The following is a 15,655-nucleotide window of genomic DNA, read 5'->3' as shown; positions in this document are numbered from 1 at the left end:
GCTCCACTCCTCCTTCCCAACCTACCGCCCTCACCCCTACCCCATTCCCTCCTCACACCTCCGGCCCCCTGCCCCTGCCCTGTGCTGGCTCTGCCTCCACACCTGTAATGCTTTTCTGCTCTCCTCTGTCCCCAGGCCTGCTGCCTCCCACAGAGCCCACAAGACAGGAACGTGACACAGCCATCTCTGTAGCCTCACCAGCATGGCAACCTGGCACTTAGTAGGTGCTCAAACATGCATACAGAGAGACAGGGAGGGACGGGCAAGGGGACAGCGGCAAGAGTCTGCAGGTGGAAATAGCTAATGAAGGTAACCCAGACGTGCCCTACCCTGCCTTACCTGTCTGCAGGCAGGGCAGTGACCCTGGCTCGTTGATGCCAAAAACAAGTGCCCCAGTGTTACCATGACAACAGGCTTGAGGCATCGGGGAGGGGCTGGGCACTCCTCTTAGGGCTCTTGCACTCACGCCCATTCTATCTTGGCACAGACAACAGGCAGAAGCCACCTGGGATGGAAGAAGGAGAACCCCAGACTCCCCTGAAAGAAGGTAGAGGCCAGTCCTCTGAGGGATGGGACAGCCAGTCACCCACTAGAATGCGACAAGGAGATCCAGTGTTCACATGCTCTGGACTCAGGGAAGTCAAAGAAAAGCCCTCTGCTATCCCAATCTGCCAGGTCAGCAATAAGACATAGAAGAAAACCGATTGGGCAACATCCAGAGAGTATTAAATATTCATCCTGACTGCCCATCATTAAAATCCCAGCAGAATACACCCTCTGACAAGTCGGCTTTCCAGCACCAGAGGCTGTCCTCCTGGAAGCTTGTTTATGGCTTTGTCAATTTTAATGTACAATATTTAATAGCCAAACCAAGATACTGCTGTAAACATTTGGAAAATGAGTGCTGACATTTCCCTTACTGCTTCTGTATTTAGGGATGTGTAATTGGTGGGTGTTTTGAGCTAAAGAAAATCAGAAGGAAGCAAGGCAATTATGCTTCACAATTAAAAGAGAAAAGAACTGATTAAGAGCTAACAATCAAATATGTGAACTGGCTGAAAGTCTTGCCTAAGCGCCCCTGGAGGGGTCACACTACGTGATCAATGGGGATCAGACTAAGTTAGATCAACGGCAACATGAGAGTGATGGCATTCCTTGAAGATTCTGTTGGGGATGTACATTTGCAACAGGAAGCACGCACAGGGAATGGTCAAATAACACATCCACAACAAGTCAACTGTGCCATCCAACCAGAGATTCTGATGAATACTGATATGGGGGCAGGATTAGCAGGTGGCTCCAGCAGGGACGAGTCCGGGGCTCAGACCACAAAGTAGATTGCTACGATAAGTGATCTCACAGCAGTGGAAGGCTGATGGTAAATGGACCAGCGTGAATCAACAGTCCCTGGATTCCTATTTGATTCCGATGGAATAAGAATATTCAACACAATATTCTTTAAAACAGGGGTAGCAGGGGACATTTCTATGGAAGACACCAGAGCAAGGCTAAGAATCTATGTTTTGAGGGGCAAGGTATGCAGGGAGAGCAAAGGAAGAGAGGACAGCGCTGGTTCTGAGCTCTGGTATCCCCAAGTCTTAGAGCCACCTTGTGGCAGAAGCTGGAAGAATCAGGAGTTAAAAGAGGCACAAGATAAAACTTTTACACCATCAGCAAACTGTCTTGAGGAACCTCCACGAGTGTCTTATGACCCCAACTTCCAAAAAAACAAATTTAAGGATTTGCTAAAGGGGATTAGGAAATCAGGGGTGCTTAACCAGAGAGAGGAAACATTAAATACAAGTATACAGTACCAAAGAGGATTCTTGAGAAGAAAAACACTTGTCTAGAACATATAATAATAAAATTAGGAACTTGGACTCTGGAGCCAGACTGCCTGTCTGGACTTGAATCCTGGCTCTGCCACTTACTATGGCACACTGGGCAATTTATGTAACTTCTGTGTCAGTGTCCTCATCAGTGAAGTTGGGTAAAATGGTCCCCCTCACAGCACTGCATGGATTAAGGAAGAAGGAACTAAGTTATTATGTGTAAAGCATTCCCAGTGGTTTACAAGAAATGCTCAGTGAATATTAGCTGCTACTGTTGTTACTACCAGTAACACGAGTGCCATAACTCCTCCACATCATCAATCTACAAGGAGAAAATTCTTCTGTGAAGGACACCATTAACTGAATGCAGAAAGAGTAATCTCTGATTACACAGCCTTTAAAAAGGTCAAAGTCTCCCTACCTCAATTACTTTTTAACAAGGCACACCTGGATTCAAATACCACCCCCCCCCCCCACTCACTAGGTGTTTACTTTGAGCAAGTGAGAACTTCTCAGAGCCTCTGTTACTTCATTTGTAAAATGGGAAAGCAATATGTTCCTCCCAGGGTTGCAGTGAAGATTAAGTGAGATAATATACACCAAGTGTCCAATAGTCCCCAGCACACAGTCAGCTCTCATGTATTTTTCCACTTCTATTTCCCCAAAATGAATGCACCTGCACCAAAGTATATAGGAAAAAGAGTAAAAACTCATTTGCAGCTCTCTAGAAAATATTAAGTGCTAAACACATAAATATTTAATAGAGGAGAGACAGTAACACTTAAGGGGATGCACTCTCCTGGTGCCTCAGCCGCCCTCAGGGAGTCCTGCACAGCCTCAAGCACCCACCTTTGCTCTTCCTCGCCTCCAAAGGGCCATAAAAGTATATTACTGTGCACCTTTAAGTAGAGGCCTCATAACAGCCCAAGTACGGTGATACTCCTAAGTCCCCTCTGCCAACCACTGTTCATTCTCACTTTACAGTGAAAACACAACAGAAACCAACTCAAGACACCCAAAAGATGACCTCAGAGCAGATCTGGGGTCTCCCAACCCTCCAGCTACTTTATCTACCTGGGAGGCAATTATGGTATAAAGGAAAACGTTTGCTCTACAGAAGTCAGAGAGACCTGGGCTCCAATCTCAGCTCAAATCTCAGTTTTGCCACTTAACCAGCTGGCTTGCCTCCATCAAGATTCCCAACCACTTTAAGTCTTGCTTTCCTCATTAGCAAAACAGAGATACAAACACCTGTGTTATTAGGTTGTGGGATAAATTTAAAAAGAAAACATGAGTAAAGCACTAGGCACAAACCTGGCAGCACAGAGGTACTGCATACATATTTTTTCCTGTGTGCCTTTAGTAACACCATAAATTAAATAATTAGAACCTTCAATGAACTAATTCTGGATTCTTCCCTTAGGCACTCCAGTCTTAGATTCCAAGTAGTACCAGAAACAGGCAAATACTAGGGATGTATTCAAAAAGGCAATGTCAGACAAGGTCTTGGGATCAGCATCTCCTCTACCTTCTACAGCTGCAGAACCATGTGACAGGCACTACTGCTCAGAAAACTGACCTTAAGAGCCAGAGGGGACCAAAAAGAAGGTGCAATTACAATCCTAATGTACCACTCAATAATGCAGGCAAGTGGGTACCTCGACATTTTCCACAACAAGGGTTCACATAAAATGGCGTCTCTGCTTAACCTTCCATTAACCTGAAAATCCACTTAAGCAAAACAGCCTCTTCCCCCAGCGTCCCCAAGTTTAGGCTCTCACTGGCCAAGGGAACAGTCTCATCATTTATACCACTCACTTGTTCCAAATCTGGTACAGAACAGAACTCTGTTATGGGGTTAGAAGAGGTGAAGGAGAAACCCAAAGGTTACCATTATTTAACCTCACATTGCTGAAAACAACACTTGGCTACCTAAAGTAGTCTAGCAGACCAGGTCTGGCACTAACCGTGGCTGTCAGTGGGCAGAAAAATCCTTTTGGCAAGGCGTTCCAGCCATCTTTGCAAAGTCAAACCCTCACCCTTGCCTGCACAGGTGCCTGTTCTAGCCGAGGCATGGGCTGGGCAAGGGAAGGAACACAGGAGCCTACTGCCCAGGCTCCACCCTCCACCAGCTTCTAACCTGGCAGGAGACAAGGACAGACAGAGGAAAACCATAAGAGCTACATGTACTTAACTCCTCCCACATGTCAGCAGAAGAGCCTGATGAAGGTGAGAGTGTTTGCAGAAATCCCCACTGACTAATGCTCCCCAAATTGATGCATCCTTATGATCTGCTTTCAGACAGACTCAGCCTCCATAGAGAAAGGAGCTCAAATTCAGGGCCCATACAACTGGACGGGGCCTGGGTGCAGGCAACATTGTGGGAGAAACTCAACCGGGGTTCAAATCCTGGCTCCACCATTCACTGGGTACATGACCTTAGGTTAGTCACTTAAATCTTTCCTGGGGTGGTTGTGCAATTCTAATAAAGTAATTGACCTTCAGCGCCTATGTAAAGCAGATGCTCAATAGGTGCCCATGACCCTCCCTCTTTACTCAGAATTTCCTTGCCTGTGAACAGGAGACAATGATACCACTTCCACATCGTTGTATGAAGATTACAGGAGATGAGGTTAAGAAAAGGGCTTTCTTTAAAGCAGCTGGCCTGTGCATTTCACAAATGTACATGTCTTCACACACACACACAGGTTAGAGAACTGTTCTAGATTAAAGGAGTCTAAAGAGACAGGATAACAAATGTGATGTGTGATCCCTGATTGGATCCTGATTTGAAAGGGAAAGTAACTCTAAAAGGCGTGACTGGGACAACTGGGGAAATGTAGGTGATAGCAGTACACTAACGTAAAACCCCAAGCGTGTGATAATGGTGCAGTGGGTGGGTAGGTTCTTAGGAGTTACATGTTGAAGTACTCGGGGGAAGCATCCCAATGTCCGCACCTTTCCCTCCAATGGCTCAAAAACAACAACGTACACACACACACAGGAAGAAAACAAATGCTGTCAGACAACTGGCTATCAAGGAAAGGGAATACAAGCATCCACTGCATGATTCTTAAAACTTCCTATTGATTTGCAGCGTCTCTCAATGAAGAGCTGGGAAAGGGGGAAGTGATGCTAAGGGCTCCATGCACACCTTTCCTCTCCCCTCACTTCTGCTCAGGCAGCATGGGCACACAGCCCCCACGTCCGCAGCACTCACCTGGCTGCAGCACCCTGATCTCCAGCAGGTTGGAGGTCCTCTCCGCCAGCCGTGTCCAGGTGTTGTTGTAGTTCTTCCGCCATAGCTCCGCCACACACTGGTACTTGCCCGCTTCCGTGTCACTGGCTCGGCTGATGCTTAGGCGGACGTTGTTACTGGACTCGGCCTTCTCGATGGCAGTTCGGGTTCGGAAGCTGGAGGACCTGTCCCCCCACTGGACCCCTCCGTCCCGGGTAAAGGTCACCAGGTCATGGAACTCCACCGTGCCCACCGGCTGGAACCTCCACGTCACCGACACGGGAACCCGGGCAGGGTAGTGGGGTTTGATGATACACTGCAAGTCAAAGGAGTCGCTGTACGTCACTCCCGGTGTCCGGGAGATGGCTGTGACTGCAAAGCCCATTTCTGGAGAGAGAGCAGAGAGATTCAACCAGAGGAGGCCCGTGGCTTTCTCAGGGCAGCATGACATCAGCAATGGGGCAGCTGGCAAAGCAAGCAAAGTGGAGCAGAGGCTCTCGGGGCCCCTTTTGAACTCTCAGGCTAGTGTTGCTTTTAGTATCCTGCTGAGGCCCAGTCCAAGAGTTTCCAAGACTCCACAGAGAGGCCCACCACAATCCCCCCAAGCAGCACTAGCCTAACCCTTCCCAATGAGATCCTTGTGCATTTGCTCCTCCCCTGGAATTAGACACCACAGTCCTCTCAGGGACTGACTGCATGTAGGCAGGGTCGCTCCCAGAAGTCTTGAGATTCCATGAGAAGACAGGAAAAGAAAACCCCAAAGCCAATTTCCTCCATTGCATAGGAGGTAAACACAACCACACAGCCCCAACACCTCTTTTCCTGGTCCCCGAGCACACTGGTGCTGAGAAGGGAAGCAGATGGAACTGGCCTCCAGTCCTTCTCCCGCGTCCCTCATGAAATCCAAGAACAAAGCAGGTGGGGACCTCCAGTGGGGTGGGACAATTGTCCTAAATGCAGGGTTCTGCAGTCTCAGCCACTGTGAGTCTCTCAATATTCCTTATTGAATGGGCAGCACTGCTAAGCCCTAACACTGACTCCTCAATATGAGTACCTCAGAGTTCCTTCAGCCTGGAAATACTGCTTAATATTCATACACTGATCACAGTCATAAAGCTAACAGTAGCCAGTATGTATTGAGCACTATCTAGGTGCAAGCATAGTGCCAGCTGCTTTGCTCTCATCATGCTTCACTGAATCCCCAAAACAACCCTGTGGAACAGGCAGGCTCATCATCTCTTCCTGCAGATGTAGAAACTGATGCAGAGAGAGGTCAGATAAATTGCCCAATAACAAGCATTTAGTAAGTCAACGACACAGTTAGTCTCCAACCACATGTAACTGATTCCAGGGGCCTTTTCAGGCTGCTCTACCCACAGAAAGCATAACACAGGGGTAAAAGGCCTAGACTCTGGAGCCAGCAGCCAAGACTTTGATAACTTCCATTAAACAAGTTACTTAACTTCTCTCTGCCTCTGGTTTCCAATCTGTAAAATGAGTCCCTGTGAAGATTAAATAAATCAGTGTTTGTAAAATATTTCAAATAGTACCTGGCACATGAGATATATTTTGTCAAGTACATTGTTAAAAAACAAAATAGAAATTAAAAAAAAGTACTTTAAACTCTGTATGTGAAAGACTGGCCACAGGATGAATCTTTTGGCTTTCTACGGTGAGGTTAAGTTGGCAAATAGGTACAATTTGCTGAAAACTCTGGACCTTCAATTTGGATTTCATAAGCTATCTCTATATATCCTTTAAAAAACTTTACAACACAGAGGCCCATCCTTAAACATGAAGCACCTGTGACGGTCACTGTGCACCTGTGTGTAGTAGGTGTTGCATGAGAGTGGTGCAGGACAGAACCTCAGAGACAGGACCCACAGCAGGTGCTCCTGCCCTCACACTTGAAGGGGAGAGTGCTTCTCCAAGTAAATGACTGTCTAGTCCTGACATGGGCACATGCCATGGCCACAGAGCACCCAAGCTGCTCTAACTGAACAGTCATAATGGCCCATTGTATATTTGGGACCCGCATCTAATTATACTGATAGGAAAATTCATGTGTGTCATTGTTAACTTTAGACTGAAAAGACAACCTTAATTAGTCCAGAGTGCCCTCCCATTCTTCCTTGTTCAGTCCTTTGGGCCACCTGATTATGGCTCTAGCCAGAGGTATCTCAGTGGTGGAGATCAGGTGAACAGTGCTGGCCTCTGGATCCCAGGGCAGAGCCTCTCAGTGCCCCTAGCTGTAAGAACCACCAGACATATGGTGAGTAAGAAAAAACTCAGGGGATAACCTGATACCATAAATTACTTCTAGAGAAACAATCCTCACTAACTCTAATCACTCATCAGACATTCCTAACCTTCCAGGATGGTAAAAAAAAAAAAAAAAAAAAAAAAAATCTACCAGTACTGGACATCCAAAAAAGTTGCCCCCCAAGTTCCACCTCACTGGGTCCACACAGTGCTGAGTATGGACACAGGAACTGAGCTGATCAGGAAACACAATCACTGGAAGAAGTTTCTAAGACAGAAATCTAAGCTGTATAATTACTGCAAAAAGCAGGTCAATCTTTAGGATTAAGCTTTAGAAAATAAATGTAATTCTAATCTCAGAGGGGTAAGAAAATGGAGGACTCTGTTAAGGACAAAAACCACTTGGGGCTGCCATCTTTACTGGGATTATCCAAAAGCACCACCATCCCTACCTGCAAGGAAAGTGGTGACACAGTCCCAGGGAGTGGGACATAAAGTTGCTGAGGACAACCGACGTCACATAACAAGTTTCTTTCCCAACAAAGTCACAGACTGGTCATTTAAAATTTAATATACTGATTCTATCCAGGCAGGTAAATGTTGATGGAAGCCTCTTTACCCTATGAGAAGCAAATCTAATCTTCTTTGGTTTTAGCAAATCTCAAGGTATCTTTTCATTCCATGCTAAGGGGGGAACAGCTTTGTTAGGTATGGACCCCATTGAGTAGGAGAAACTTGTAGCCTTAGGCAAAGTATTTAACGTGTCTCGGTCTCAGTTTCCTCCATAAAATGAAAGTGTCTGTCACTTGGCTAGGTGGGCATTCAATGGGACAACTAAGTTTAAGTGTTAAGGATCAGCCAGGAACATAGTAAATGCTCAATAAATGCCAACAGTTGATTTTGTACCCTTCTCTGCTCACTTTCAGGAAGGCTGGCCCCTGGGCAGCAGGGCAGGAAAGACATGCCACACAGTGCTCAGTCACTCTGCTCTCTTGAAGGCCAGGCTGGCGGTGGCCACGTTCCTCCACCTGGGGCCACCACTTTGGTTGGGTGGGTTCCCTAACCTGGATAGAGTTCTGATAACATCACTCCCTCCCAGCCAGACTAGGAGTCTGGCTCCCAGCTATTGCTATCCCTCAGGAGCCCATCATCCACTGTGCGTCCCTTAGACCCTGCTAGCACCACCTTAATTAATTAAACTCTTATAAGAAACAAAATAGACATAAAGGAAAGTACTTTAAACTCTATATGTGAAAGACTGGCCACAGTTTCCTGCTAGAACTCTGACAAAAGTCAGGATAAGGTGTTAGACACTGAAGCAGTCTCCATGCCAGACCCACCGCCAGTCCCACTGCTCACTCACCAAGAGCTGTGATGGAGATGGGAGTGCTGGCCCGGCGCTCCCCAACAATCTGCCACTCGCCATCCACCGCCCGCACCCATTCAGTCACGTGGCATTCATACTGGCCCTCGTCCTCCTTCCTGCTGTTGAAGATGCCCAGGCTGAACGAGTTGGGCTGCACCTGCTCCATCTGGATGCCCCCAAAGCTGCTGCGCTCCCAGTAGGACGAGCCTGGCTGCACGGTGCCATCGCGGTCTAGCCACATGATATTGCTGCGGCGGTTCTGCCTGTCCACAAGCTGCCAGATGACAGAGAAGCGACCCTGCGGCCTGCCTGCCGTGCGGACGCTGCAGGAGAAGTGCAGGTCCTCGCCCTCAAGGATGACGCTGGCATTGCTGGCCACCTCCACGGAGATGCTGCTCTCTAGGAAGAGGGAGAGAGAAACACACTGGAGGCTTTATGGTCTCCACGGCGCCCTCCCCACAGAGGAAACAGGAGGAGGGGTGCAAATGGAATCATATTCAGGTACGGTGAGCCTCAGAGGGTCAAAAACACTCTGACACTAGCTGCTGCAAGCCCTGGCTGGTTCTGGGCATCGCTCCCTGTGATTTTTAGATCTGATTAATCTAGGATGTTCTTTGCTGTGTGCAGAGGACTGGGATAATAAGGTTCTAAGACCTGAAACTGAATAAGAACCTAAGAAATACAACATAGTGGCATGATGTTTAGGGCATAAAACAATTTATTGGGTAATCTATTCAGCTGGAGTTCCGGGTTTTTCAAGTTGAATTTTCAGCAAGACGAGTAACTCCAAAATCCTACTTCACTTCACTCTTCCTACCATTTGGTACTACAGCAGTCAAATAAAAGCTGAACATCCATAATGTGCCATTTGAGTCCTTCAGGACAATTTAGTAAATAGAAAAAAAAAAAAAACCCCGATAGGAAGTATTTGGACGACAACGTGTGCTTAAGTGTGGGTAATAAGGGAGCACAGATGGTCTAGTTTTGTAGAGTGCGTGAGGAGCGGGCTTTCATTCTTTCATTAACACACAGGAATAAAACAAAGCCAGCAGCTCGTCATCCACCACTCTCCCGCCTGTCTAGTCAACCCTGGGGCTCCTTTGCTCTCTGTCTGAAACATTCTGCAAATCAAAAGTTTGGGATAAGGATTCCACTCCCTTCCCTGTCTCATCTAGCCTCTGCTGCTCACTTAACTATCTGAATTCACTCAATCGAATTATTTAAACTCGACATGCCTCAGCCTCTTCTTAAGACACAGAGCTACCTTTAATTGTAGAATTCTTTAAATATTAAAAAGCAAATGAGATGACACGTAGATTCACCTAACACACAGTAGGTTTTCAAAAACCGGTCATCATGATCATGATTAATTTTACTATTCCACATAACTCTTTGTTTTTATAACCATCACAGATAGCCTAATTGTTTTAATTATGCATATAGTATTTTGTATAATTATCTATATGGAGTTCAGAAGGCCCGTAAGTATTAAAGAACACAAAGTAACTCATTTGGCTCCAATTTTTGGGTACCACCCACATGAAATACATGCAATAATTTTAAACCAATTAATTAAATCAAATCCCAGATTTTAAGAGGCATACCCAATTACCAAGAGAAAACACACACATACACATAACAATGCATTTGAATCAAAGCTTTTCTCTCCTTTATTTCCCCAACAGGCCGAAACAAAGACGAGCACAGAGACTCAGCATGTAGCTCTTATTATATCGAGGATGCCTGCTACCCATTCTGGATTTGCTTGTTTTATGTGAAAAATAAAAGGTGTGGATAGGGCGGGGAATAGCGATTTTCCCAGGAGGGCAACCTCCCCCAGGAGTCATACCAGGACGATTCACAGAGATGATCAGTATAGCACTAATGGTTAAGAGGATGGATTTGGAAACTTCCTAACTCTGTAATCCTGTGGTTCTTCCTTAACCTACCAAAGCTCTAATTTCCAATGTGCAAAATGGAGATACTAATAGTGCCTACTTCTTAGGGCATGACATTGAGAGGATTAGATGAGGTAATTATTTTTCATCATCATTAATAACAACAATATTCCTCTTTAGATTAAAGACTCATCCTGACTGTTATCAATTCAAAATAAGGGATTAAAAGGGCAACTTCAGCATCAAGGAAGAAAATCCTTTCACTTGTCTTAAGCAGAAGAATGACTTGCAGGACCTTACTCCCATCCGCTACTGTCATCCCAGTGGATGCTTATGCAAGTCCTGGCTCATTTATTGTAAGGGCTACTGTTTGGTGGTGCTCTGTTGCTTGAGCAAGCCTGGAAAACCCACATAGTTAGCATGTGGGGCTACAAGAAGAAATGCTATTTTATTATAGCAGCTGAGGCAAAGGCAACTACAGACCTAGTGCCTCACTGCCCACTAACACTATTTACGAGGATTTCCAGGCCTGAGACAAGGCAGCCGACAATTTTAAACTCTCTGGATTAAGTGAAAACTAGGACAGAACTAATGAAAAACTGAGTAGACGTTCACAAATGAAATTTCAAATCAGGAGGTTGATGGTGTAGCACAGGCTAAGCGCAGGGCGGTGGGTTTGGAGTTAGAAGCAAATATTTCCTAATGCAATGCAAGCTCAACTACTAATTGGACAATCAGCTCTGTCACTTCCTGTGTGGTGCTCTGATTTCTTCATTCATTAGGCGGATATCATATTGGCCTCTACAAGGATTTAAGAGGTGGGAGCGGAGAAGGAGATGATATATGCAGAAGCACTTTGGTCTCTTTGGAGGAAAAGCGCCATTAAAATCCAAGGCATTATCACCATTACCGATGTGATTGTTGTTGTTCTTCGGTAGACTTACCCAAGTGGCCTTGGGACAGGATCTGGTGGTGCTGGGGGACTTTAACTACCCAGTTATCTGCTGGAAAAGCAATATAGCAGGCCACAGATCATCAAACAAGTTCTTAGAAGGGGTTGGGGGAAATCTTAGTACAAAAAATATAGGAAGTAAACAGCGTGGCTGCCCTTCACTTGATCCTTAGAAAACAATGAGGAATTAGTTGCAGATTTAAAAGTAGAGAGTCCGTGGTTAAGGCAAGCACAGACCGACAGGAAAATAGTAAAGACAGTGGGCATTCAATTCAATAATTTCAATTGTACAGTATTCAGCGAGCACCTACTCTATGCAAAGCACCATGCTAGGCATTGCGGTGGGGGGAAAGGCTAAGAAACAAAAGAATTTCAAGATAATTAGACATGTATGTGTATGGTTTTTAACAAAATAATAATAAGCATAAAAGAAAACAATCCAGTTGATGAGAAAAGAAGAAAAGAGTGGCAAGAGGACAAGATGACCCCTGTGGCTACTTTTTACTTCACACTTGAAGAGAAATATTTTCAATATTAAAACATATAAACAAAAATGTAAAGGAAATTATTACAAGGCTCAGAGAAAGAATAGTTTGAGCAGCTGAGAAAAGGTTAAAGGTTAGTCTTAAAACTTTACCATTTGTTTAAAATCAGAGCATTATAAGTTTTTATTCTTTTTACTAAAAACAGAACTATGGGAGAATGAGATTAATAAGAATATCTTGATAATATGAATGTTTAAACACAACACAAGCAAACACCAGTAGTTTCTGGAATCCCTAGCAATGGCCACTACCCACCCACACAAGGCCAGTCTACATGGAAGCTGGGAGCCCACTGAGGCAGCCTCAGAAATCAGCTAAGCTTAAAAGGCTATGCTCCAGGAAGATGTGAGAGGGCCCACCCACTGACTTTTAGAAACGCAATTCCAACAGGGAAGAGCCATTTAGGGAAATGCCAGCCTTTATACCTGAAAAACCCAGATGGCAAATTCTTAATAATATACTTTATGATTTAAAATCCTCCCATAAAAGATCAGTTCTCCTTAAGTGAGATTTCAAGGCAGGCATCTACCTACTTCTTCTGGGACCTGATTCCCACACAGGAGCAAACAGTTTTCTGGGATTCCTGGTTTCCCTCCAAGCTGAGCTGGCACTGCTTGTGTATGCACAGGGCTGCTAGCACTCGGATAGGCCTATGCCCAGCCCTGGCCTGCCGACACACCCCTGATCCTGATCCTCTACTATGGGGAGCCTGCTAACTGTAGGCAGGTGGGCTACACAGGGAAGAGAGGCTCAACGGTTTCCCCCCAGCTCTGCATTGCCTCAAGGGTTCCTTCCACCTGCCCTCCCCTCACCCTCACCATGCTATTCTCTTTCCCCCTACCTCTCCTAAATCATGCTGAGCCCAAGGAGAAGAACGCAGCACATCTCTCTACTTACTAAGGGGGAGGACTATGATGGGGATGTTCTTGGGACGCTTGCTCTCCTTGTCAATGAATTCCCCGGTCACAGTTTTCTCTCGCTCAGTCACCCGGCAGTTGTATTTCCCGCTGTCTTCCTGGCGGAGGTGGTAGATCTTCAGCACAAAGACACTGTCGCTCTCTTTGGCCACTTTAAGCTGTCCCCTGGCTTCCCGGTGAGCAAATTCACTGTTGAGGACAGGCACAGCGTTAGGGCCCATGGTGGCGATGAGCGAGCTGTTGAAGGCCCAGGAGACAGCAAAGTAACGGTCGGGGACATTCTGAGCCTCCAGGATGCATCTGAACTCCACCGGCTCTCCCACCGTGTGCAGCCGCTTCTCTGTTTCCAGCCGAACAGTGAATTCTTTGTCTGAGAGAACAAGTAAGAAAAGAGACACATCCTGGGTGAAGGAGGGCCCCAGCCAAGTAAACCATATCAGCACATTCCCACTACCCTTCCTCTTCTTTACAATACTAACTGCGGGGAGGACCACAGTGCTTAGCTTGAGAGAAAAATAACTCAGACCCAGGTTCTCTGAGGCCTAGAGAAACCTCTGAATATCACACAGAGATTTCAAAACTAGTTCAGCCCAGACGGTCTAAGCAAACTGTTATCCCAGTTAAGACTAATGGGGCTCAGTCGGAAGCTTTAGATGTCTTAGATGAGACCCCCAGGTCAGTGAGAAGCTACTAATATCACTCGAATGGTAGATTACAAAGATAGAGCCTTGATATATGCACCCAGAACTCTATTTAAGCAACAGCATTATAAACATTTTCAGCAGATATTGTAAGACTCACCCCACTGAGGTCTGTAGGAGAAAACTACAGAGCGGCCCAGGTGCTGGCCCAATCCTAACAAATGGTCAAGGATGACTATGTTAAAATTCCCTCTCTACCCCCCGCCATGTGGATACTAGAAATAAGATGTAAGTATGACCAAACCTAACAGAATTACATAGAAAAAAATGAAAACAAATGTCTGTTCACTAGTTTACCACCTGTCAGACCAAATCTGTAGGCAGATTTCAGTGGTAGTAGGTACTTTCCCACCGAAGTACCTACTAAGTACTTTTACTTTAGTAGGAAAGTACTTACTTTAGTGGGAAAGTACCTACTAAGTACTCACGTCTGGTTAAATCTTATTAGGTACTTTCCCACTTAGTAAGTACTTAGTAGGTACTTTAGTGGGAAAGTACATACTTATGCTGAAAGCCAGGCAGCCTGTGAAATGATTACTAAACCCAAGCAACCTCCAAACAGCTAGGTGTTTTTTAAATTATTTATTAATTTTTAAATGTTTATTTATTTACTTATTTATTGTGACAGGGTCTCGCTCTGTTGCCCAGGCTGGAGTGTAGTGGCATGATCATGGTTCACTGCAGCCTCGACTTCCCAGGCTCCAGCCATCCTCCCACCTCAGCCTCCCGAGTAGCCACCACATCCGGCTAATTTTTGTTGAGCTGGGTGTTTAACCAGGCACGAGGGTGTGACCAAAGAGGGGCTCATCACCACTAACAGCATCACCACAAACTGTGTACCAGTGTACAGTGGCTATTAATCTCAAGAGATAGCTATCGTATCTCATAGGCACCCAGGGCAGAAGTCGGGGGAAGAAAACGGAGTTAAGGGTTAGAGACTGGAGCTGTGACCACCGCCCAGTTCTAGCTCTGTTCCGCTAAAAGGAACACTGAGGGGGCAAAATCCCATGGCACAGACATTTGAATTCCATGTGGAGTCATTAGCTCCGACCTTGCCTGCCTTCCCTAGACTGGCATTTCTAGCCTTTCCCACTGTCTTCAAGATCTTGCCCATTCATCCCATCCTAGGCGCTCTTTAAGCAGATGAGGATTCTGTTTCCCAAGAAAACGTAAGAATCACGCATGAGCGACATCCACATTCCTCTTTTCCAGCCCCAGCTCAGTTTTACCCCTCCCACTCCTCAGGTTCTCCAGCCTCTCCCCTCCTACATAGGCTGGTGTCCTGCTGCAAACACCCCTTTTTTCCAGTGACCTAACCACTTCCTATAGCAGCCAAATTTCCTGACAGGGAAAACCACCTCATCAACTCCAGGGCCTCCCCTCCAATGAAGTAGCTGCTATTACAGCTTCCAGCTCCCAAGAGACAAGCCTTAAGAGGCATGGATTGAAGGAAGCACATTTCTCTCTACCACCATCTACCTAGATGAACACACCCACATGGGACAGTGCCCGTGTTATCTGCTGGATATTATCTCTCAGGTCAACCCAATTATTTATAACCCGACATCAATGACAGAAAAGCACTCGTTTCACATAAACACCACTGGAGCTGTGCAAGGGGTGGTACCCTAGACCTCAGACCTTTCCACTGCTCCACGTTAGCCTGGCTGTAACTCTGGCTTTTTTCTTTCGGCGGCCAAAGACTCTTCTCATCTCAGGAGAATCCCCCCATGCTGTGGTGACATCTTCATGTTCCCAGGTCGAAGACACAAAATTTACAGCACATCACCCCCATTTCTGCCCTTGGTTATGCCCAGTCAATTACATCTCTAGAAACTGACCTGTGCTTTTTCCAATACTCCTTCCACTTCAACTCACTGAAATTAGGCTTCACTGACTTAGCAAATGTCACGAATGATCCACCCTAGCCCTACCCGCATCCCA

The 15,655-nt window shown here is 46.0% G+C and overlaps 1 protein-coding gene across 2 annotated transcripts in view; it reads right to left on the bottom strand.

Moving 5' to 3' along the window:
• IGSF3 (immunoglobulin superfamily member 3) overlaps nucleotides 1-15,655 on the bottom strand; it is a 93,253-nt gene that overhangs the window by 20,460 nt on the left and 57,138 nt on the right. The window contains exons 5-8 of one of the 2 annotated variants that reach the window (XM_026456714.2): nucleotides 12,991-13,380; nucleotides 11,541-11,600; nucleotides 8,696-9,097; nucleotides 5,053-5,457 (exon numbers count right to left, since the gene is read on the bottom strand). In XM_026456714.2, the coding sequence (XP_026312499.1) occupies nucleotides 5,053-5,457; nucleotides 8,696-9,097; nucleotides 11,541-11,600; nucleotides 12,991-13,380 (1,257 nt within the window). The remainder of the gene's footprint in view (nucleotides 1-5,052; nucleotides 5,458-8,695; nucleotides 9,098-11,540; nucleotides 11,601-12,990; nucleotides 13,381-15,655) is intronic. The other variant, XM_023222833.2, reaches the window with a different exon arrangement.

This window comes from Piliocolobus tephrosceles, chromosome 1 (assembly GCF_002776525.5).
Source record: "Piliocolobus tephrosceles isolate RC106 chromosome 1, ASM277652v3, whole genome shotgun sequence".
In the NCBI taxonomy this organism is placed as follows: Eukaryota; Metazoa; Chordata; class Mammalia; order Primates; family Cercopithecidae; genus Piliocolobus; species Piliocolobus tephrosceles.
Note: the sequence above shows the minus strand (reverse complement) of the source record. Positions and strands in the feature narration are given on the sequence as shown.